At 40.2% G+C, this 21794-nt stretch overlaps 1 protein-coding gene across 7 annotated transcripts in view; it reads right to left on the minus strand.

Annotated features, from left to right (window-relative positions):
• Positions 1-9737, minus strand: part of SRP19 (signal recognition particle 19) — a 59622-nt gene extending 49885 nt beyond the window's left edge. For 3 of the 7 annotated variants that reach the window (XM_008991681.5, XM_008991682.4, XM_002744709.7), the window contains exons 1-5: positions 9636-9737; positions 8190-8265; positions 5631-5702; positions 5427-5538; positions 3038-3069 (exon numbers count right to left, since the gene is read on the minus strand). In XM_008991681.5, coding sequence (XP_008989929.2) covers positions 3038-3069; positions 5427-5538; positions 5631-5702; positions 8190-8265; positions 9636-9676 — 333 coding nt within the window. In that variant the 5' untranslated portion in view covers positions 9677-9737. Of the gene's footprint in view, positions 1-2525; positions 3070-5426; positions 5539-5630; positions 5703-8189; positions 8266-9635 lie in introns of those variants that run through there. The other 4 variants (XM_054252058.2, XM_008991686.4, XM_008991685.5 and 1 more) reach the window with 2 other exon arrangements.
• Positions 9738-21794: the final 12057 nt, after the last annotated feature.

The following is a 21794-nucleotide window of genomic DNA, read 5'->3' on the forward strand; positions in this document are numbered from 1 at the left end:
CCATTTTACAACAAACCCACTCCTGAGATAGTAACATTAATCCATTCTTGGGGCGGAGCCCCCACAGCCGAATCACCTCCCAAAGTTTCCACCTCTCAATAATATCACAATGGCAATTAAATTTCAACATGCATTTTGGAGGAGACATTCAAAACAGCACTGACAATCCTTATTGTCCCATAACTAAATTACTTCCACATTTCAACCATCTTTCTGTTGACAATTCTTTTAAGTTGGCTACCACAATATGCTTTATGCTTTTTTTTTTTTTGAGACAGGTCAAGCTCTCTTTGAAGTGAGTGCAGTAGCATGATCATGGCTCACTGCAGCCTCACCTCCAGGGCTCAAGAATCTTCCCATCCCGGCCTCCCAAGTAGCTGGGACTATGGGCATGTGGTACCATGCCTAGCTAATTTTTTTTTGTAGAGACAGGGTATCACTATGCTGCTCAGGTTGGTCTTGAGTTCCTGGACTCCAGTGATCCTCCTCCCTCAGCCTCCCAATGTGCCGGGATTACAGGTATGAGCCACTGTACCTGGCCCAGTATGCGTTCTCAACTACTTTCTTCCTTAGCTGCCTTGGCTGTCAGGACTGAAAAAGCTATGTAGTCTGCCCTCATCTGGGGTTTCGGTTACCTTGGTCCAAAAATAGCTGAGTACAGCACAATATTTTGAGAGAGGCTGACCACTACCACATACTTTTTATTACAGTAATTGTTATAATTTTTCTATTTTATTGTTAATCTGTTACTGTGTCCAATCTATAAACTTTATCATAGGTTAGTATTAGCCCATTCTCACACTGCTATGAAGAAATATCCAAAACTGGGCAATTTATAAAGAAAACAGGTCTAATTAACTCACAATTCCTCATTGCTGGGGAGGCCTCAGGAAACTTACAATCATGGTGGACGGCAAAGGAGAAGCAGGCACCTTCTTCACAGGGTGGCAAGATGAAGTGAGTACAAGCAGGGGAAATGCCAGATGCTTATAAAACCATCAGATCTCATGAGATTCACTCACTATTATAAGAACAGCATTGTGGAAACCGCCCCATGATACAATTGTCTCTACCTAGTCCCACATAGGAATTTGGGGATTATAATTCAAGATGAGATTTTGGGTGGGGTCACAGCCAAACTATATCAGGTATACATGCATAGGCAAAAACAGTATATATATATATGGTTCAGTACTATCTGCTGTTTCAGGGATCCACTCGCAGTCTTGGAATGCATTCCCCAAGAACACTACTGTGTTCACTTTCTCAACCTCTGCAGCTAGAGATGGACATATGTCATAGTTCTCAACAATGAAACTAAGTGAAAGCCTGCTGGGAATAATTCTGAAAAATCTCTTGCTTTCCTTTTAAAATCTCCTGCTTTACCTTTCCTGGAGGAATTTTGAGAAATCTCATACGTATGATCTCAGCTACTTGGGAGGCTGAGGTGGGAGGCATGCTTGCCAGAAGTGGCTGGCATAGCTATCTTTTCTTCCTGCCTTGAACTCATGTAAATGTCAGCCATTTTACAAGCATGAACAACAATCATAAAGGGTGTTAGAAATATGCCATGGAGAGTGGAGTGGAAAAATACAAAAAAAGCATCACTGAGAGCTAAGCCAACAACTACTGCATCCTCACTTGGATTTAACATATAAGACAAAAACCTCCTGCTTAAGTACCTCATCATTTTGTTACGCAGCCAGACACACCCATTTTCTCAAAAAAGGCTGCTCTGAATTATGTTTTACACATAATTTCCCCAGTATTTATTTAAGTCAAATATATAAACTCTTACACTATAATATTCACTCTAAAACAGAAATTGTTAGAGTGAAAAAAATAAATCAACTGGCCAGCTGGTTTACGCCTAATAATCCCAGCACTTTGAGAGGTAGAAGTAGGAGGATCACTTGAGCTTGGGAGTTTGAGACCCTGTTTCAATTTAAATAAATTAAATAAATACAAATCAATCTCCACAATTCTGGGTTTGCTTATTTTACAATCAATAGGATTGTTTAACTGTGAGCAATAAAAACGTAAAGAAAATGTAATTTACTGAAAATATGAGGTAGCTTGCAGAACTTAAGGAAAAGCTAAACCAGTCCTCAGGAAGAACAGGAATCAGGATAGCTCAAAATCACCACTTTCAGAATCTGGTCTGAAATAAATTCAGGAGCACCAATCCAATTTAGTTTCTTGAAGCAAAGTGTACCTCAAGGTGCTAAAGCACAGTTAATTTTAGAATTCCCATGAAAATCATGTTCTTTAACCTATGAAGTATTTTAAAGCTTAAAATCTAGGACTTTCCATATCAAAAAACTAACAATGAAACAATTTGTTTCCAGTAACAGATGAAAATATGATCTACAGACTGTTTACAGACTCCCCTGTCCCCTACCCCCAAGAGGATCTACCACTTTCTTCTAGTTTTAGGCTCACAGGGTGGAAACTTTCACTACCTATCTTATTCTTAAATACCTCCTCCTCTCCTAGCATTAGTTCATAAGCAAAAGCTGTAAAAGTCAGTTTCAAATTTTATTTCATTAACTTAAAAGGTGGACAAAAATGTTCATTTCAAATCTAATTGAAATTCATCTGAAACAAGTAACTTATTTCAAGTAACTTATTGTACAGTCTATTGTCCATTTAAAAATATTCTTTCTTCCAAAAAAAACTGCACTGAAAGACAAAAAAATTATTTTACAGTGCATAAAAGCAAGATGCAAACTTCTGATGTGAATTTGTTTCAATGTCAACTCTGATGATAAAGATGAGAGGCACAAGGGTTCACAGTTCAGTTAAATGATGCAAACAAAAAGCTTCTGGTTTCCTCCGATACAAATTAGAAGCCTCCATTCATACCTCTTACAGCAGTATCACTACTTGATGTTGATACTAGGTTACTTCTTTTTCTTTCCTTTCCCTTTTTTACTTCCCTCTCCTTGTTGAAGACTTGGGTCACCACCTCCTGTTTTTTGTGTCCTTGTTTTTAGTTTAGGTATCATTTCTGCTGCATACAACATTACTGACTTACCTAGGAACCAGAAGTTAGGCTTAGTGTATAATCTGAGAAATAAGACATAAAAAGTCATTAACTTGAATATCACAAAGTGTAAGAAACTATCACATCAAGAAAATGGTAAATAATTTTTTAAAAAACTAATAAATCAAATGACTGTGAAGACACTGACTGGCTCAAGTACGGGGAAATGTACTGAGAGTGAGAATAATGCTGAAAATATTTAAATGAATAAAATCAAAAAGCAAAACACTAAGTATGAAACTAAAATTCTGGTCTTGGTCCTAGTAATTAGCTTAAAGATCTAAGGAGTATATATCTAAATATATCTTAGATAGGAAACAGAGTCAGAATATCATTGTATCTTAAGACACTGAAACACAGAGTTTTCTGAGTCTTTCAACAAAAAACAGTATCAAGTTACAAGAGATCTGATAGGTCCCTGCTCTGCATACACACAACCAGCTACCTTCACCCCAAGAGACCAAGCTCCTCAGCTCTGCTTTCTTTTTACTATTTTACTCACTTGGATCTTAGTGGAAATAGGAAGTGACATCTTTTCACCACAATTTCTACCCCTATTTTATCTACTAGTTAATTAAACGTTTTTATTTGTTTTTGGTCTTTTGAGATATAGTATAGGAAAACGTTGGAATATACTATCTGTCACTCCTTAATCACAACCTGAAGCACCTAGCAATACCTACCAATCCTGATGGGTTTTTGTATATAAAAAACAACCTACTTTAGGCTGAGCCTGGTGCCTCATGTCTGTAATCTCAGTACTTTGGGAGGCTGAGGCAGGAGGATCACTTGTATCTAGGAGTTCGAGACTGGCCTAGGAAACATAGCAAAACCCCATTTCTAGAAAAAATGAAAAATTAGGCAGGTGTGGTGGCATGCACCTGTATTCCCAGCTACTTGGGAGGCTGAGGTGGGAGTGTTGCTTGAGTCCAGGAGGTCAAGACTGCAATGAACCATAATTGTACCACTGCAATAAACCTGGATGACAGAGTAAGATGCTGTCTTTAAAAAAAAAAGTTTAAATGTTGGCTGGGCATGGTGGCTCACGCCTGTGATTTCGGCATTTTGGGATCTCCCCGAGGTGGGAGATGGCTTGAGGCCAGGAGTTTGAGACTAGCCTGGGCAACACAGTGAGACCCTTGTCTATTAAAAAAAAAAAAAAAAATCAAACAAAGTTGTCAGTTTGACAATTTCATTGTTTTTAAATAAATTTAATGGAAGAGTTTAATTAAACTGAGGGGGATTATTAAACTGAAAGAAAAAATTAATAGCTCTGTTTTAAAAAATTAAAATTTTCAGAGATAAAAATTCAGAAAAATAAATAACAAAAAAACAAAGACTTCTTTTTTTTTGAGATGGAGTTTCGCTCTTGTTACCCAGGCTGGAGTGCAATGGCGCTATCGGCTCACCGCAGCCTCCGCCTCCTGGGTTCAGGCAATTCTCCTGCCTCAGCCTCCTGAGTAGCTGGGATTACAGGCACGCACCACCATGCCCAGCTAATCTTTTGTATTTTTAGTAGAGACACGGTTTCACCATGTTGACCAGGATGGTCTCGATCTCTTGACCTCATGATCCACCCACCTTGGCCTCCCAAAGTGCTGGGATTACAGGCTTGAGCCACTGTGCCCAGCCAACAAAGACTTCTTAATACTCAGGACCAACATTCTCTTATCTTGATTTCTAGTTTTGTCTTGTTATTGTTTTCCATGAAATGAAACAATAGAGATGATGAAACAGTCTACGATCATCAACCCGTGTCTCTACTCTCTATCCCACTAGCCATTAGATGACTACTGTCTTAAGAGTCGGTGTTTCCTTACAGATCATTTCAAAAAAAGAACCAATAAGCAACATTACATATGCATCTATCAATAAATAGTAATATTTTGGTTATTTCAAAAAAAGAACCAATAAGCAACATTACATATGCATCTATCAATAAATAGTAATATTTTGGATTTAAATTTACATAAGTGGTACCACACTATGCATATCTCTTGCTTTTTTCAGTCAATATTGCTTTTTAGATTATTAACAGAATAATTAGATATTAACAAACCTTTAGGATCTGAAATGGCATTTAACATCCCACGATTTAATAATTTTATATTCTTAATCTGGGAGCAATGACAGACTTCTAGAGGTTTATAAATATTCACACAATTTTTTGAAAAATGTTTAGTAGGTCTCATTACATTTTCAAAGAGGTCTTTTGCCTCAAAGAAATTAGAACTACTGCTTACCTCTCTCCATGAGTAGTCCTGTCTTTAAATTATTCTTTAGAATGCAAATTCTGATTTTCCCCTTTCAGTTTTAGAAATTTGTGTTGTGTAGGAGAAACCTATCCCCGAATCCTACTGATTCACTTAAAAAAGCTTACGTGATGGGAACTGTACAAGGCAGAGGCTGCCATCTTCCTGTTTGAGCTGGACCCGGACTCTGCCTCTGTATTGGACATCACGATTCCATTCTCTAGAGTACATTTTATTTTTCTAACATAAACGAAACAAAAGAAAAACCAGGCTTAAGCAAGTTATTACATCAATTAGATGAGTATGGAAAATAGTAAAGAACCATGTCATACCTCAAGAAATACATTAAGTCCAACTGCTGAACATACATCTTGTATCTCTGCAGCTGTAGGATTTTCAACAGCCTGAACAGTTAAAAACATAAACAATATATTTGCTTTAAGTGGACACTGCCATAGTGCTGGGTAAATAATTTCAAATAATATAATCAAACAAGTACCAAAACTCTAGCTGTCCTATGTACAGATGCTTCCATTGTAATTTTTTAAATTCCTAGGAATAACACTAATGTATACCTGTGTGTCCATCTTCCCTCCAACAGAACATAATCTTCTAAGGGCAAGGACTTTGTTTTCTTTTTTTTTTTTTTTTTTTTTTTTTTTTGAGACGGAGTTTCGCTCTTGTTACCCAGGCTGGAGTGCAATGGCGCAATCTCGGCTCACCGCAACCTCCGCCTCCTGGGTTCAGGCAATTCTCCTGCCTCAGCCTCCCGAGTAGCTGGGATTACAGGCACGCACCACCGTGCCCAGCTAATTTTTTGTATTTTTAGTAGAGACGGGGTTTCACCATGTTGACCAGGATGGTCCCGATCTGCTGACCTCGTGATCCACCCGCCTCGGCCTCCCAAAGTGCTGGGATTACAGGCTTGAGCCACCGCGCCCGGCCAGGACTTTGTTTTCTTAACCAGTCTATTCCCCTGCACCTAGCATGGTACTTTTAACATAGTAGGTGGTCAACAATTATTCACTGCTTAAACAATTACACATACAAACACTTTAGAAAACCATCCGCTAGTATCTACTAAAGCTGAATATAGGCATTCCATACGGCCCGGCAATTTCATTCCCAAATGTGTTCTATAAAAAAGCAAAAATAGGTTCACTAAAAGACAACTATTTATAATAGCCTCAAATTACTAATAGAAATAATCCAGTTTTTCATCCGAGTAGAAAGGGCCAGGTGTGGTGGCTCACACCTGTAATCCCAGCACTTTGGGAGCCAATTCAGGCAGACTGCTTAGCTCAGGAGTCTGAGACCACCCTGGGCAACATGGAGAAATGCCATCAATACAAAAAAAAAAAAAATACAAAAATAGCCACATGGTGGCATGTGCCTGTAGTCCCAGCTACTCAGAAGGCTGAAGTTTGAGGACGGCTTGAGTCCGGGAGGTGGAGGCTTCAGTGAGCTGAGACTATACTGGTGCACTCCAGCCTGGATGACAGAGCCAGATCTGTCTCTTAAAAAGAAAAAGGAGGTAGAAAAGACTTTAGTATATGCACACAATGCAATACTAGAGCAAACAGGGCAGTGGTTTCCAACAGGGAAATTCTGTCCTCAGCCTCCCTACCCCTGCCCACACACAAAAGACACCTGGCAATGCCTGAAGACATTTCTGATGGTCATAACTAGGGGATGGGAGGGTGGAGGGGGATAATCTGTCATCTAGTGGGTAGAGGCCAGGGATACTGCTGAACATCTTAAAAATGCACATAACAACCCCCTACAACAATTACCTGGCTCAAACTGGCAATGGTACTGCTATTGACAAACCCTGTCACAGAGCAAGAAAAATTCAACTATATTCAAATATGTGGATAAATCTCATAAGCTTAAAGTTCAGTGAAAAAAAGATACAAAAGTATATAGTGTGCAATTCCATTTATAGAAAATTCAAAAATAGCAAAAGTAATCTATGGTGTTAAAGTCATGACAGTGGCTATTCTGGTATTTTTGAGCATATGCGTAGGCGACAGTGATTGGTAGGGAACATAAAGGAATCTTCCTGGATGCTTGCAATGTTTTCTTTTTTGAGTGCTTGTTACCACCCAGATGTACTCATCATGTGAGAATTCACTGCATCAAACCTAGGTGCCTTAAATCTGTCATATTACAGAATACAAATGACTCTAATAAAACACATCAGGGCTGAACTTTTTGCAAGTCTTTCTCACATATTTAAAAAAATCTCAACTACATTCTAAACATTATTAATGTATCGTACAATGTCATAATTTTGATTTTCTGTACCAAGGGGAACATTGTCATAAACTTTAAAAAAAAAAACAAAAAACGTGTACTGGGAAACCAAGGCGGGCAGATCATGATGTCAGGAGATCGAGACCATCGTGGCCAACATGGTGAAATTCCATCTCTACTAAAATACAAAAAATTAGCCAGGCGTGGTGGTGCACGCCTGTAGTCTCAGCTACTCGGGAGGCTGAGGCAGGGGAATTGCCTGAACCGGGAAGCCGAAGATCGCAGTGAGCAGAGATCATGCCACTACACTCCAGCCTCGTGACAGAGCAAGACTCCGTCTAGTCAAACAAAATACAAAACAAAACAAAAAAATCATGTAAACTCCTTAGACTCTCTATATACTTATTTACAAGCACAGGCTCATTAAGAGCCATTAAAAAAAAATCCCCTCAGCTATGAATAATGCCTTTCTGGTTTCACCAAGGAATGCACCCCAATTCTTGGTTGTTGCTCTTCCTCAAGCCCTAAATAAATGCAGTGAAGAGAAGCCCCTGAGGCTCTAACAAGATGACGTGGCCCGACCAGGATGACATCCCCCATTCCCTTGAGGACCAAGGTGCCAGCCATCTGCTTACCTTACTTATGGGGATTCGCCTTCCCTCTGCAATGGTCTTCTTATTATTTAAATAAGCAGGATAGATACAAATAAACCTGCCATAGACAAGAGCACAACTGGTATCACTAGAGCAGTATGAGGCAGGAGAACAGGGTCGGGAGGCAGGGAACCGAAGGCCAATTCATGCTGACTAGATATCAGATGGCTACTCTCTTTTCAACCGTCTTTTTTCTGTATGGCAGTTTAAAAAATCAGAGTACCTCGGGTCCCCTCCAGCAACCAATCAGACGGGTCGGCCTACTCTTCATTCTGACTGATCCCCTCCGCAACCAATCAGACTGGCACTGGCCAATGGGAAACCTCCAGAGAGTATTTAAACCACCCCAAAATTCCGTAACCCGCAAATATTCCATAATCAACAGCTGTTGGGTGGCTTGCTGGAGCCAGCTCCCACTCCATGGAGTGTACTTTTGTTTAAAATAAATCTGCTTTCACTGCCCTGTGTGTTCTGCTCAATTCTTTATTCAAAACACCAAGAACATGGACAACTACGCTCAACAAGTAGCAAGTATTTTCAAAAATATACTCACTGGCCAGGCACGGTGGCTCACACCTGTAATCCCAGCACTTTGGGAGGCTGGGGGCGGGGGGTGATAACAAGGTCAGGAGATGGAAAACATCCTGCCCAACATAGTGAAACCTCGTCTCTATAAGTTTAAAAAATTAGCTGGGCCTGGTGGTGCGTGCCTGTAATCCCAGCTACTCAGGAAGCTGAGGCAGGAGAATCGCTTGAACCCGGGAGTCAGATGTTGCAGTGAGCCTAGATGGCACCACTGCACTCCAGCCTGGCGACAGAGTGAGACTGTGTCTCAATAATAATAATAATAATATTTATTGTTTCAGTCCGTGATAGTCCTTGTCATCATTGCTGGTACACCTATGCTATTATTTGCTTAATGCTTTTTCGTTAAATTACCTTTCTTTTACTTACTTAAACTTTATCCACTAGGTTAGATGGAAAAGAACAGCACGAACAGAAACAAAACTTGTTAACTGTTACATCAGACAGAGCAGTCTGTCAAAAGTTCCTGAGAATGGGGCCAGCCCTTTTATATAAAAAATAGTGTCCAAGGTATCAAAAACCTTAAAAATTCACAGACGAGCCTTTCTGAACTCAACAATAAAATACAATATCATGTCTACGTAGCACCCAAAATACTTGTCTCGCGTAAAGGTAAACACTAGGTACCTACGGTCGGAATTTCAGAAGCCCTGCCAAGAGCCTGGTGGCTGCTGCAGGATTCTCGGAAAAACGAGCCGCTGGAGAGGCGCGGAGCCCGTCCAGGCTTAGCTGGATCTGCTAGGCCACTAACGATGCCGCGAGGCGGAGAAGGGAAGCGCAGTACCCGTGGTACCACCACAGCAAGCCCCTTCCTTTCTCAGTACCCAACTCCCCAGGACCCACCTGTCCTGGTCGGCCGGGGAGCGCGCGGAAGCACAAGCCATCTTCACAAAATTCTGAACAGCGACAACCCAGGACAGCTCTGAGTTTCCCAGAAAGTGCGATATTCCGCCGGAAGTCCTGCCCACCAAATGGTTCCGCATCCGCGATTTCTCACCTCCTGTTTGTTCCGGCACCTGTCGCTCGGCCGCAGGATCGCTAGTCTCCGACGTGGCGTGACTACTACCCCTCTCGCGAGAGGATCAAGACAGCTTCTCACTCCTTTCCCAAATCTCGCCAGGAAGCGCGTGTGGGTCGCATACATCGCCACTAAAAAGGGGTTAACTTAGACCCTTACTCATTTTCACTTTCTCAGCGAGTATGGGTGGTACTAGCTGTTTAGGGGCGCAGACTGTGCACCGAGGAGGATCTGTGTGGTTCAGGTTGCAAATATACATTAGAGCAAGCAAGGAAATGCTTCTCATGTTTAATTTGTAGCTGTTCCTGGGCCCTAGAGCTTGCTTTCAATTTGGCAAAATGGATTTTTATAGTAGAAGAACTAGCGAAGTTAAAGACATTGTGTTTCAGTATGCTGTGTAAGTGTTAGAAAGTTAACTATTCACCTTTTAGGCTGGGCACTGTGGCTCACCCCTGTAATCCCAGCACTTTGGGAGGCCAAGGAAGGCAGATCACGAGGTCAGGAGTTGAGACCAGCCTGGCAAACACGGTAAAACCCCATCTCTACTAAAAATACTAAAATTAGCCTGGTGTGGTGGCTCACACCTGTAATCCCAGCACTTTGGGAGGCCGAGGCAGGCGGATCACCTGAGGACAGAAGTTCAAGACAAGCCTGGCCAACATGGCAAAACCCCATCTCTACTAAAAAACGCAAAAATTAGCTCAGCGTGGTGGGAGGCGCCTGTATCCCTGCTACTCAGGAGGCTGAGGCAGGAAAATCGCTTGAATTTGGGAGGTGGAGATTGCAGTGAGCCAAGATCCTACCACTGCACTTCAGCCTGGGCAACGGAGTGAGACTGTGTCAAACAAACAAACAACAACAACAACAAAAAAAAAAACAAACTGAAGAATACCATGTGCCATCACTACAGGCATACTTGATTATTGCACTTTGTTTTGCTGCTCTGAGCAGATACTGCCTTTTTTACAAATGGAAGGTTTTTTGCAAATCGGCTTGGAGGAAGTCTCTTGGCGCCATTTTTCCAGCAGTATATGCTTTGTGTCATATTTTGGTAATTCTTGCAATATTTCAAACCTTTTCATTATTTCTTTTATGGTGATCTGTAATCAGTGATGTTTGCTGTTACTATTGTAGTAGTTTCGGGGTGCCATGAACCGTGCCCAGATAAGATGGGGAACTTATTGGATAAATGTTGTATATGTTTTGACGGTTTGACCAACTGGCTATTTCCCATCTCTCCCTCTCCTGGAGCCCCTATTCCCCAAGACACATCAGTGTTGAAACGAAGCCAATTAACCCTACAATGGCCTCTAAATGTCCAAGTGAAAGGAAGGTCACATGTCTCACTGTCAGTCAAAAGCTGGAAATGATTAAGCTTAGTGAGGAAGGCACTGTGTAAGCCAACACAGGCTGAAAGCTAGGTCTCTTGGCATCTTAACAGCCAAGTTGTAAATACAAAGACAAAATTCTTGAAGGAAATTAAAAGGAACTTACTTCAATAAACACACAAATGATCAGAAAACAGAACAATCTTATTGCCGATACAGAGAAAGTTTTAGGGGTTTAGATAGATTAAACCAGCCACAACATTCCTTCAACCCAAAGCCTAATCCAGAGCAAGGCCCTAACTCCCTTCAATTCTGTGAAGGCTGAAGAAAGATGAGGAAGCTGCGGAAGTGGGATGCTAATAGAGAGTGGTTCAGGAGGTTTAAGAAAGAAGCCATCTCTATAACATAAAGTGTAACGTGAAGCAGCAAGTGCTGATAGAGAAGCTGCAGCAAGTTATCCAGAAAATGTAGCTATACCATTGATGATGATCAATGATTAGCTAATATCATTTAGTGGTTACACTAAACAATGGATTTTTCAATGTAGACAAAACAGCCCTCTACTGGAAAAAGATGCCATCTAGGACTTTGATAGAACTCCTTTGAGAAAAGTCAATGCCTGGTCTCAAAGCTCCTGAGGACAGTCTGTCTGATTGTCTTCTTGTGGAATAATGCATGGGTTACTTTAAGTTGAAGCTGATGGACATTTACCATGCCAAAAATCCTAGAGCCCCTAAGAATGATGCTAAATCTACTCTGCCTGTGTTCTCTAAATGGAACAACAAAGCCTGGATGACAGCACATCTATTTACAGCATGCTTTACTGATTTTTTTTTTTTTTTTTTTTTTGAGACAGGGTCTCACTCTGTCACCCAGGCTGGCATGCAGTGGCCCTATCACAGCTCACTGCAGTCTGACCTCCCACACTCAAGCAATCCTCCCACACAAGCCTCCAGAGTAGCTGGGACCATGGGCACGTGCTACTGCCTGGCTATTTCTTTTTTATTTTTAGTGGAGACAAAGTTTTGCTGTGCTGCCCAGGCTGGTCTTGAATGCCTGGGCTTAAGCGATCCTCTTGCCTCGACCTCCCAAAGTCCTGGAATTATGGGTGTGAGCCACCACACCCAAACTTTACTGAGTATTTTTAAGCCCACTGTTGAGACCAATTGCTAGGAAAAAAAAGATTCTTTTCAAAATATTACTGCTCATTGACAATGCACCTAGATATCTAAGGCTCTGAGGGAGATGTTCAAGGAGATTAATGTTTTCAGGCCTGATAACACATCATCCATTCTGCAGTTTATAGATCAAATAGTAATTTTTACTTCCACCTCTTATTAAGAAATATAGTTTCTAAGACTATAGCTGCCATATAGTGATTCCTCTGATGGATCTGGGCAAGGTAAATTGAAAATCTTCTGAAAAGGATCACTATTCTAGATGCCATTAAGAGCTTCTGTGATTTATTGGAGGTTAAAATATCAACATGAATGGAATTTGGAAGTTGATTTCAACTCTCTGCGATGATTTTGAGGACTTCAACACATTAGTGGAGGCAGTAACTGCAGATGTAGTAGAAATAGCAAGGAAACTAGAATTAGAAGTAGAAATTGAAGATGGGACTGAATTGCTATAATTATAACAAAACTTGAATGATGAGGAGTTGCTTCTTATGAATGAGCAAAGAAAGTGATTTCTTGAGATGGAAGCAATTCCTGGTGAATATGCTGTGAACATTGTTGAAATTACATCAAAGGGTTTAGAATAGCATAAACATAGTTGAAAGAGCAGTGGCAGGGTTTGAGAGAACTGACTTCAGTTTTGAAAGAAGTTCTACTGTGGGTAAAATGCTACCAAACAGCATCACATGCTACAGAGAAATCTTTTGTGAAAGGAAAAGTCAGTGGATGTGGCAAAATTCACTGTTGTCTCATTTTACAGAGAAATCTTTTGTGAAAGGAAAAGTCAGTGGATGTGGCAAAATTCACTGTTGTCTCATTTTAGGAAATTGCCACAACCACTCCAGCCTTCAGCAACCATCATCCTGATTAGTCAGCAGACATCAACACTGAGGTAAAACCTCCACCAACAAAAAGATTATGATTTTCTGAAGGCCCAGATGGTTGTTAGCATCTTTAGTAATAATGTATTTTTTTAATTTTTATTTATTTATTTATTTTTAGGACGAAGTCTGGCACTGTTGCCCGGCTGGAGTGCAGTGGCGTTATCTCAGTTCAATGCAACCTCTGACTCCTGGGTTCAAGCAATTCTCCTGCCTTAGCATCCCAAGTAGCTGGGTTTACATGTGGGTACCACCATGCTCAGCTAATTTTTTGTATTTTTAATAGAGACAGGGTTTCACTATGTTGGCCAGGCTGGTTTTACCTTGTGATCCACCTGCCTTGGCCTCTCAAAGTGCTGGGATTACAGGCATGAGCCACCGTGCCCGGCCATTAAAGTATTTAAAATAAAGTACATACATTATTTTTCTAGACATAATGCTATGCACACTTAACAGACTATGATATAATATAAACATAACTTTTATATGCACTGGAAAATTAAAAAAAAGTGTGACTTGCTTTACAAGGATATTTGCTTTATGATGGTGGTCTGGAATGAAACTTGCAATATCTCTGAGGTATGCCTATATAGTTTTGCATAAATTAGACTGATTGCAAAGTAGTATTTCAGCATCTCCATTCAATTAAACCCACCTTCGTTTCTATTTTAATAATGGTAGTTTATTCCATATCTACAAAGACATGCTTCAAAGTGAAGCAAGGTGAGATAGGTTTTCTCTTTTACAGATAAAAAAGCAGTCAAACTGAAAAACCAAACTTAACCAACAAAAATCTTCATGAAAGTTTGAGTCTCAGTGAGGTTAAATAATTTGCCCATTCATGCTAATAATGGCTGAGCATAGATGCTCAGCTAGTCTGACTGGAAGCCCCTGACTTTCCTTCATGTTCTCATTTGTGCCTCTCAATCTTCCTTGAAGTTTTTTTTTTTTTAAGCACCAAATTTAGTTGGGTCCTGATGTAAATAAATAATGCTTACTTCTTTCTGAAATGTATACAATTCCTGTAAAGACAGTGTCATTTAATGACCTAAAATTTAGCTGTACATTTGGAGATGAAATGAATCCAAACTTTAAAATACATAGTTTTCTTGCTTTAGGATACATATACACATATTAAAAAGGGGAAAATGAATGAGGTAGTCTGAGGCTCAATACATGCAAGTAGTCTACTTACCATGGAATTGTTTTCATAGAGCCATCTAAGTAGTTGGTGACAAAAAGGTCAATATTATAATTGCTAGTAACATTTCCTAGTTGATACATACCAAGGGCATTAATGACAAGGCTGTTTTTGAGTGTCATTCAAATCGACACTCCTATTAAACTCGACACTGTTGTTGAGATATTGTATAAGTACAGAGGGGAGGGGTGAGAAAGACAGAAAGAATCCAGTATTGTTACTACACTGATGATCAAAGTTGCAGCCAAATGTAAAGTTTTTAAATATTTATGTTTGTGAAAAGGCAGGGTGAATTAAATGAGGACGAAGATGGACATGGAAAATTATGAAGAGATGATAAAAGGGCTTTATAGAATTATGGTGCTGTTTTCAAATCTTATTTTTATCAAACTGTCTTATTTTTCTTCATACAGATGTGTCACTAATTCATCTTATCAACTTTGATTGAAGCTGCTGGCTGGAGGTGGGGTTCACAAAGGTAGAAAGAGAATGTTGGCCAGATGTGGTGGCTCACACCTGTAATCCCAGTACTTTAGGAGGCCAAGGTGGGTGGATCATTTGAGGTCAGGAGTTTGAGACCAACCTGGCCAACATGGTGAAACCCCATCTCTACTAAAAATACAAAATTAGCCAGGCATGGTGGTGGGCTATAGCTGTAATCCCAGCTATTCGGGATGCTGAGGCAGGAGAACTGCTTTAACCCAGGAGGCAGAGGTTGCAGTGAGCCGAGATGGCATCACTGCACTCCAGCCTGAGTGATAGAGCAAGACTCTGCCTCAAAAAAAAAAAAAAAAAGAGAGAGAGAAGATCAAGGTGGACAAACTCTGTCTCAAAAAAAAAAGAAAAAAAAAAGGAGAAGATAGAGGTGTACAAGAGAAATTTTCCTAAGACAGTTGAGTAGGAATTGAAAGAGTATTCTGATAAGCTTGTGGAGTAGAAAGAACCAGGCACCCATCCTCCCACCACAACAATTGCATTAGCAGAATCTGTGAGATGTAACTATTTAGAAACTGTGGAGTCTATTGAATGCTTGCGACTTCCAGGGGAAGGACTGAACAGTAAATTGCGGTTATTTTTGGTTAGTGTCCCCTCTTAATACAGTAGCGGTTACCCATGCCCATCCTCAGCCCTGTGATAGTCAGCTGTATAAGCATTCCAGGAGTAGCTTATAAGACCCAGAGTGGCCAAAAAGTACCCTGTCTTCCAAATATTGAGCGTCTGTTCCCTGGTCATTGATTGCTGCTTCTGATCATAGAAGTGCAGACAAAGAGGCAGATGGTTATGGATTTTGCACCTCCCCTCATTGTTTCAAGTCCCTTCCCTCCAGCTGAAGTGATTTCTAGGGGATTCAAAGGGCTGGTGCCCCTCCTTCTTAATTTCTCTCTCTCTCTTTTTTTTTCTTTTGGAAGGTAGGCATTAAAAACTAGGACATCCAAAAACAATGGCGTATATGAGGAAAATTAGATAGTAATGTGCATGCTGAGGAAAAGACTAGGGTCAGAAAAAGCTGAGAAGACCTCAAGTGTACACCTCATTTTCAACAAAAAAAATCACAAGGCGTACAAAGAAATAGGAAAATTAGGCCCTTAAAAGGGAGAAAAATCTTGGTAAATCTCAGAGTAGGGGGAAAAGAGAAAAAGTAAAAGATATCAACAGGTACTATTTCTGAAAAGATCTGATGGTAGATGTACTGGACAAAGACTTTAAGACAACTGTCTTAAGGATGCTCACAGAACTAAATAAAGATGTGGAGAAAGTTGAGGAAACCATTTACAAAATGGAAATAACAATAAAGTGACACAAAATAAAAAATTCTGAAGGTGAAAAAATACAGTCACTGAAATGCAAAATTCACTAGTGGGATTCAGAGGCAGTTTTGAGCAGACAAAAGAAAGAACAAACTTGAAGATAATGGAAATTACTGAGTCTGCAGAACCAAAAGAAAAAAAAAAAAAAGAAAAGCAAACAAATCCTAAGGGATCTGTTGGAACACCATCAAGTGGACCAATATACATGTCATGGGAGTTTTAGAAGGAGAAGAGAGACAGAAAGGACAGCCAGAATCTTTGAAGAAATAATGGCTGAAAAATTCTCAAATTGGATGAAAGACATAATGTAAACATCCAAGAAGCTCAATGAACTCCAAGTAAGATTAACTCAAAGAGACCCACATTAAGACACGTTATAATTAAACTTTCAAAAGCCTAACATGAAGAATCTAGTTCAAGTTGCTCACAAGTCTAAGAGTGAGACTCACATGCATACAGCCATAGCAGGATCACCCCAGCCTGAGCTTGAGTTGAGTCCACCAGGAAATTCATAGCATTCTTGGGCATATTTGGTTACCTAGTGGGGATGGCTGCCTGTCTCACTTGTCTGTTGCTGTGTAACAAGGCACTCTAAAACTTACTGCTTTAAAACAACAATAATTGATTTGCTCATGAAAGTGCAGTCTGGGTAGGGTAGAAAAACAGGAACAGCTTGTCTCTGTTTTAAGTGGCATTGCTGGGGCTGGAAAGTCCAAAATGATTTTATGCTCATGTCTGCCTTAGTTGGGATGGCTGGAACAGCTGAAGCCTGGTTAGATATCTCTGTCTCCATGTGGTGTAGCATCTTCATATGATTAGGTTGAGCTTTGATAAAGAATCTCTCCTTGACCAAATTTTAAACAGGCTCCTCTGAGTCCTCTTCTCAATTAGGTCTTAACCTTGGCCCCAGTCTTCTCTTTGACCTGCCTAGCCCAACCTAGTTTTAGCAAGAATCCTGCTAAGTTTAGTGAGAATTTCCCTACCCTTTTTGAAATCTAATCAAATTCCTCATCCCCCACCTTTGATGTAAAAGCTTTCGGCCTGCCTGCGGCAAGAATCTTTCTAAGTCAGGTTAGCAAGGATCTCCCTCTCCTTTTTGTCTTTTCTTGGCAATTTTCCATCCACTTACCCCTTTGGCTATAAATCTCTAGCTGCTAATCCCATTCCCCTAATGCAATACCCTTATTGCAAAAGTCTTGAAAAAAGTCTTCATTACCATTTTAACAAGTTTCTTGCAGATGGCATAGTAGACGCTGCTAGGCTTTTTTAATGCCTGGTCTTGGAAGTTCCAGATCATTTTCTCCACATCCTATTGGTCAAAGCAGTCACAGGACCAACTCAGATTCAAAGGGGGACCTATAGATTTGTACTGCAAAAAAGCAGGTGGAATGAGAGATAGTATGCCATTTTTGGAAATATGTCCTACCAATCTGTCAGAAATCAATTCCACAGAACACAGCATTTACCCTAGAAGCGTTATGTAGACCAACTTGACCCAATGACAAAACTTTCACCATCTGGGGGAAAATTGGCAGAGCACAACATGGTATTTGTCACTAAGATTTGTATATGTTCCATATCCAGACCCTGGAAGATTCATATCTATATTTTGAGTTAGGAGAATAGGCTATTGGTAAATTTGTTTTAATGAAACTGTTTCATTAAAAATAAGGCATCCGAACACAAACAATACTGCTTTTGTACTCGTAGGGGAAAATGTTAATACCAAAGTGGAGGACAGGTGTTCTTTCCACATCTAGGGGAATGCAGTGCAACTTCTGGACATTGAGAACTCCTGATGAGAGAGTCCCCACTTAGGCACCACCAGATTTCTGATGGCAAGGGCAATTTTGGTGGATACAGTTGATTTAGACCCAGTATCCAAACTTTTTTTTTTTTTGAGACAGAGCCTTGCTGTGTCACCCAGGCTGGAGGGCAGTGGCATGATCTCGGCTCACTGCAGCCTCTGCCTCCCAGGTTCAAGTGATTCTCCTGCCTCAGCCTTCTAAGTAGCTGGGACTACAAGCACAGGCCACCATGCCTGGCTAATTTTTGTATTTTCAGTAGAGACAGGTTTCTCCATGTTGGCCAGGCTGATCTCAAACTTCTGACCTCAAGTGATCTGGCCACCTTGGCCTCCCAAAGTGCTGGGCTTACAGGCATAAGCCACCACCCCCACCCCCCATACCTTTTTTTTTTGAGACAGGGTCTCAATCACCATGGCTCACTGCACCCTCAACTTCCTGGGCTCAGGTGATTTCTTCCACCTCAGCCTCCTGAGTAGCTGCAACTACAGGTGTGCGCCACCACACCCAGCTAATTTTTTTGTATTTTTAGTCAAGATGAGGTTTTGCTATGTTGCCCGGGCTGCTCTGAAACTCAAGCAATCCGCCTGCCTTAGTCTCCCAAAGTGCTGGGATTACAGGCGTGAGCCACCACACCTGGCCCAAATTCCTTGTATTGTGACTTGATTTCTAATGCAGCAGAGAGAGAAAAGAAGTGATAGAGGGGAAGTAACAATAAAAGAGAGAACATGTGATTTGCTTAAAGGTTCAAGATTGAAAAGATTCAGGATTAAGAGTTGTGGGGAAAAAAGGACAAACAGCTGGATTTTGCTAGTAAGATTTCTTAATTAAAAGGCTTAAAACAAAACCCTATAAATACTCAAGTAGGAAATAAAAGTTATCTATAATGGAAGAAACCTAGAGTGATACTGTAACTTCTTAGCAGTAGTAAATGCTAAAAGCTAAAAGTTCTGAGGAAAAAGAATTGTGACCAAAACTGTGACACAAATTATCCTTTTTGTGAGGGCAAAATAAAACAATTTGAAAGCAAGCCTGGATTTAGAAAGTACCCTAATTTAGCTTTTCTGAAAAAAATAATAATCATTTGAAGAAATACTCCAGCCAAGTCAAATTAACATAAGGAATTGAAGAAAATTGAAGTCATGTATTATAAAAGAGTGCTGAATACTGAAATCTAATTTATACTTAGATTTAAATAATTAGTGTTACTATGATGGTGAAGCGAATTACAATTGTTAAGAAAAGACTCTGAAAATTAAACGCAAGTGAATAGGTTAATACTGGAATAGAGATTTGGCAAAGAACCTAGGGTTCCAACTGAAATAGTGTATATCTCTCTCGAATCATTTTAGCCACTGCATCATGGCCATGTTACTTCACCTAGAATGTTGACCTTTCCATATTTTGCTTTCCCCTCTTTCCCTTTGTTCTCTCCCATCTCTCCTCCTCAGTCTCCTATTCCTGGACTACCCCACGAATTCCAGATTCTTGCCTTTCTAAAGCAAACCTATTAAATTTTCTTTGACTCTCCTCCCAACTCACTCCAAACTTAGCTTTAAAGATTTCTAACTCATCAAGTTCCTCTGCTAAAGAAAAGGCTCTTCTGAGAAGCTTCCTTTCACAGTATCCACCTTTTTAAAAGGAAGTTGTGGCTTATTATTTTTAAAATAGAGACAGGGGTCTCACTATGTTGCCCAGGCTGGTCTCAAACTCTTGGGCTCAAGAGATCCTCCTGCCTCGGCCTCCTTAATTGCTAGGATTACAGGTATGAGCCATCATGCCCAGGTTAGAAGTTGTGGTTTTAAATAATAACTGCTCCCTGGTACTAAATGTCTGAAACAAAATTACAGGCCAGGCACAGTGGCTCACACCTGTAATCCCAGCACTTTGGGAGGCCAAGATGTGTGGATAACCTAAGGTCAGAAGCTCAAGACTAACCTGACCAACATGGTGAAACCCCGTCTCTACTAAAATACAAAAAATTAGCTGGGTGTGGTGGCATGTGCCTGTAATCTCAGCTACTTGGAAGGCTGAGGCAGGAGAATCACTTGAACCCAGCAGACGGAGGTTGCAGTGAGCTGAGATTGAGCCACTGCACTCCAGCCTGGGCAACAGAGTGAGACTCCGTCTTAAAACAACAACCACCACCACCACCACCAAAAATTACAAATGCAAAGAGAAATTAGCAAAAACCATAGTATGAGTGAGGCTGCCAGTGTTTTACAGATGAATTAGTCTGTACAAAACGAGAAGTTATTCTTTATAGCACCAAATGTTGTCATTATGTTTCACGTTTGACGTCTTTTATTCAAAATTATATTACCATAAATTTGCCTTTACTGTTTTCTTTGCATTTGCCTGTGCGAGGTGGTTTTACTTTTTATTTTATCATTCTGAATCATTTAGACTATTTTGTTAGCGGCATATAGTTGGAAGATTTTATTCTATCCAATCTGATAGTGGCTATTTTATGTGTTTAATACATTTATTTACTCTTATTCCATCATTTCATGCTTCACTGTGGCTAATTTAGCTGTTTTCTTTCAGCTAGTGATTTGGATGGAAAATTTTACTTAAACACAGTTTTCTGTTAGTTTTAAGTTACTTCAGGAACAAAGAGGGGTTACAAGTTCACAAGTGCTCCCCAAACCAGGAAAAGTTTACTTTTTTTTTTTAACATTGAAATTACCACTAAATGTAAAAACTGAATTCATATTTTTTCAAGTTAAAAACAAAAAAGTAGGCCAGGCACAGTGGCTCACGCCTGTAATCCCAGCACTTTGGGAGGCCGAGGCGGGTGGAGCATGAGGTCAAGAGATCGAGACCATCCTGGTCAACAAGGTGAAACCCCATCTCTACTAAAAATACAAAAATTAGCTGGGCACGGTGGTGCACGCCTGTAGTCCCAGCTTCTCGGGAGACTGAGGCAGGAGAATTGCTTGAATCCAGAAGGCGGAGGTTGCGGTGAGCCAAGATCGTGCCATTGCACTCCAGTCTGGGTAACAACAGCGAAACTCTGTCTCAAAAATAAAAAAGTATCCACACTGCCTACATAAAATTCAAAACAGTATGTTTCTACCTCTTCCCTCCCTTCTAACCCTTGTTTCCCAGTTTGGGTTGAATAATCTTGAATTTAAGATTATTTAAATTACTAAGCATTGCATTGTTTCTCTTTTGAGTTATCTGGACATTCACATTGAGTTTTGTTATCAGCTTAATGACAATTATTTATACATTTATTCAAGTTTAAATATTTCATTGCTGAAACTGTTTCCTTAATACCTTTCCATTTACTTTAATTACTGGGGCAGCTGGAATATTGTCATGGTTTCCAGCTCCCAAGTGTTTTTGCAGTATCTCTCATACATTTGAGAAATTCATTTTTATGAATCCGGCCTCCTCAATGGAGAAACAAAAAAGTGAGCTTTCCCAGATGCTACAAGCATGTAACACATCCTCTGCCAATCACGTCCACCCAAGCAAGACTTCCATTCAGAAGCAAGCAGTGTGAAGTGAGTGCCACATGTAATCTTAATTTATGGTGATGGTGTCAGAGGATTCCAGCATTTAGTGGTAGCATCTAGGTCTTTACTGCAGTCTCACAGCATGGTTTGGATATTGTTTCTACTTGTAGTTTCTAACACTGATTTTTTAGTCCTCATACAAATCCTGTGAGCTACCTCATATTCTTTAAATAAACATCTTGTCATTTAGAGGACTTGTTTTTAACTATAACAAGAATCCCAAAGGCTGATAAATGAAATGCTAGTATGGTTGGTT

The sequence above is a fragment of the Callithrix jacchus genome, chromosome 2, assembly GCF_049354715.1.
Source record: "Callithrix jacchus isolate 240 chromosome 2, calJac240_pri, whole genome shotgun sequence".
NCBI classification, from domain to species: domain Eukaryota; kingdom Metazoa; phylum Chordata; class Mammalia; order Primates; family Cebidae; genus Callithrix; species Callithrix jacchus.